General features: G+C 35.9%; 1 protein-coding gene across 1 annotated transcript in view; it reads left to right on the forward strand.

Moving 5' to 3' along the window:
* LOC106869486 (transmembrane emp24 domain-containing protein 1) overlaps positions 1-3477 on the forward strand; it is an 11475-nt gene extending 7998 nt beyond the window's left edge. Inside the window, exons 3-4 of the mRNA XM_014915249.2 lie at positions 732-915; positions 2191-3477. Coding sequence (XP_014770735.1) covers positions 732-915; positions 2191-2427 — 421 coding nt within the window. The 3' untranslated portion in view covers positions 2428-3477. The remainder of the gene's footprint in view (positions 1-731; positions 916-2190) is intronic.
* The last annotated feature ends 232 nt before the right edge of the window (positions 3478-3709 follow it).

Consider the following 3709-nt stretch of genomic DNA (forward strand, 5'->3'; position numbering starts at 1 on the left):
TGAGAAAAGAAATCTGCCCATGGTGGGATCCAGGTAGAATTTTCTTCAGGTTGAGTAGCCCATCCCGCTCAAAAGGTCCCTGATTGAGGTCATTATTATTATTATTATTATTATTATTATTATTATTATTATTAAGGTGGCGAACTGGCAGAATTGTTGGCGTGATGGGCGAAATGCTTAGCAGTATTTCATCCATCACTACGTTCTGAGCTCAAATTCCACCGAGGCCTTTCGTCCTTTCGGAGTCAATTAAAAAAAACAAGTACCATTTATGCACTGGGGATTAATGTAATCAGCTTAATCTCTTCCCCAAACTTTGAAGTCTTGTACTTCCAATAGAAAGGATTATTTTTACCTCCGCCTTAGCCAAGGCAGAGGTACTGTTTTCAGTCATGTTTGTTTGTCCATGGACAAGATATCTCAAGAACTGCTTCGGATGAAACTTTCAGGGTTGTTTGGCCTCATGACTGGCACAAACTGCTTAGATTTGGATATCGATCCAGTACCAGACAAGGATTCTGGATTATTTTTTCCTGTTTTTTTACTTAACTTTTCAGAGCGGTCAAGTTCATTTTTAGTATTCTCGTTTGTGAGAACAGTCAAATTTATTTCAGATATTCTTATCTTAAAAATCATCTCTGGTCAATCGTTGAGAGGACGTTGGTGTTGCTTTGGCGGAGCTTTGCGCTCTCTGAGTGCTTTTGTTTATTATTTATTATTATTTTTTTCAGAGTGGATGTACAGATGACAGGAACTTACAAGATCTGCTTTGACAATACCTTCAGCCGATTCTTCAGGAAAGTCGTCTATTTTGACATCATCACAGAGAATGAAGAAGATGATGAGAATGGAAACTGGACTTTCAGTAAAGAAGATGCTGCAGAGTTGATGGACATTAAACTTGATGATTTTAAAGTAAGTCTGCTCTTGATGTTGTTATTGTTTAACCCTGGGTCAGCTGTGACCATCTCGTCTTTTAACATCTATCAGTGTTGTTTAATCATTGATCAGCTGTGATCACACCATCTTTCAGCATCATCCTCTGTGTCTTTTAAAGTTTGCATTGTGTGATTTGAGGAAGATTGAGCTGCTATTTCTAGCAATACATAGAGGCTTCCCTTGTTAACTTGTTTTTGTTGTTACTTGAGCTGGTGGTAATGGTGTTGATGGAGACACTGATATTATTATTTAATCCCTGGTCAGCCCTGTTAAATCCCTGGTAAGCCTATGTCATGCTCCTCACAGAACGTATAGATTAAAAGGGTTACACAGCACCTGTGTAATCCTTTCTCCATCTGTTTGCGTTCAACTTTACTGTTAGTGGAGGCATGTATCTTAGTGGTTAGGGGTGTTGGACTCATGATCGTAAGGTTGTAGTTTCAATTCATGAGCTGGGCGATGCGTTGTGTTCTTGAGCAAAACACTTCATTTCACGTTGTTCCAGTCCACTCAGCTGTCAAAAATGAGTAACGCTGCGACAGACTGGCGTCCCATCAAGGTGGGAAGTATTTACTCCATGGAAGCTGGGGAAACCAGTCCTTATTACATTATTTACATTTGACGGATATTTGTCCTCATCTTGTTTGTTGTTAACACGTTTCGGTTGATATACCCTCCAGCCTTCATCAGGTGTCTTGGGGAAATTTCGAACCTGGGTTCTCAGGTTGAGCACTGGGGGTCGTTGTAATTGACTATCCCCCTCCCCCGAATTTCAGGCATTGTGCCTATAGTAGAAAGGATTATTGTATAAATGTGATCTAAAAGATTTGGCTGCTATATCTAGCAGATAAGTAGGTACTGTCTCAAGTCCTAGGACTCCTGAAGCTTGTTACCTGGCTTCCATAATGCATAAGGGACCCCATGGTGACAACATTCTTCCCTGAATGGGTCACCAGTCTGTTGCAGAGTTACTCCTTTACGGCTGAATGGACTGGGGCTACGTGAAATTAAATGTTTTGCTCAAGAACAGAATCCACTACATGATCCAGGAATCGAAACCACGGTCCTGTGATCATGAGCGTAACACCCTAACCACAAGGCCACGCAATATCTAGCAGGTGAAGCCCCTTAATTATGTATGAAATGGTAGTCAATGATTGGTTTGTAAGATGTTCCTTCAGCTATATAACAGCTAACGAGTCTATTAGTTAGGAATGCATCTACTAAACTATTGTTTTTTTGTTTTTTTAGTCAATAGTTGGGCGTGTAAAAGAGAATCTTGAAAGATCGCATCAGGTCCAGACTTACTTGAAAATGTTTGAGGCACGAGACCGAAACATCCAGGAATCCAATTTTGAACGTGTCAACTGGTGGTCCGGCTTCCAGTTGTTCCTCATGATGTCTGTGGCGTTGACACAAGTGTTCATGATTCGCAGCCTTTTTGACGACCACAGCCGGCTACACAAAGTTTTCCAGCCACGAACCTGAATAGCAATACTAGAGCAACGAATGAAGAGAACCTAGAAAAGGAGAAGAGATGAAACAAGAAAGACATCATACTACACACACATGCGCGTTTCTATATATATATACATACATACATACATACATACATATATGTATATATATATATATATGATTATGAATATATATTTTTTCTGAGAAATCCAGTGAGATAAATGTAAAGTGTTTCTGTGTGGAGGAAATGTTTGTTTGACGAATTCAGTCTGGACAAAAACAGATTGTACATTTGGTACATTTGTCTCATTTAATTTTAAAAACAAGAAATTTTTTGAATCCACTTGACGGCGTTGAGTTCTGTAATTTGGCTTGAAGTTATACTTGTTTCAACGAGCAAGCAAACTGTAATAATAAAATGATGTATGCATGTATATGTGTGTGTGTGTGTATACATATACATACACATACACATGTATGCATACATATATATATGTAAATATATTTGTATATATATATAAATATATTTGTATATATATATATATAAATATATTTGTATATATATATATGTGTATATATATGTAAATATATTTGTGTATATATATATATATATATATATATATACACACATTATTTACATATGTGATTTTATATATCTACATATATTTATTTACATATGTGATTATATATATAAATATATATATACATATGTGATATATATATACACACACATATATACACACATTTGTATATACATGATATATATATAAAATCACATATGCATATAAATATGCATATGTATATTTGATTATGTACTATTATTATTGTTCAAATTTTTTAATTTTTGAGAGACACAAAAAACAGAAAGAATTCTAATTTATACAAAAGTCTAATAATGTAGGAAGAGCTTCATATTTTTTATTTCTATTTTTTGACTTGATTCTTCCTCTTAACCAACCACAAGCATTTCTTCATTAAAAGCAGTATTATACAACATTTTTTCTTCCAGAAACAGTATTATAACCTTATTATGCAATACCAAATCCATAGGTTCTAATACAGTACACCTCACCCCACCCACTTCGTGCTTTATTTATTTTTTTTTTATTTTCTGTTTTTGTTTTGTTTTCTAAGGAACCCATTTCGTGTGGATGCACGAGGTGGTGCTGGCCGGAGTCTTTATAAGTGAAAGCAGTTCACCCTTTGACATTTAAAATGGGCAGACCAAGCCCCCAAATATTCTACCTGTATTATATTTAAACCAGCTAGATCTGTGCTCTTGCACCTACCCTACAATGTAATTCTAAAGATA

Source organism: Octopus bimaculoides, chromosome 15 (genome assembly GCF_001194135.2).
Source record: "Octopus bimaculoides isolate UCB-OBI-ISO-001 chromosome 15, ASM119413v2, whole genome shotgun sequence".
In the NCBI taxonomy this organism is placed as follows: Eukaryota; Metazoa; Mollusca; class Cephalopoda; order Octopoda; family Octopodidae; genus Octopus; species Octopus bimaculoides.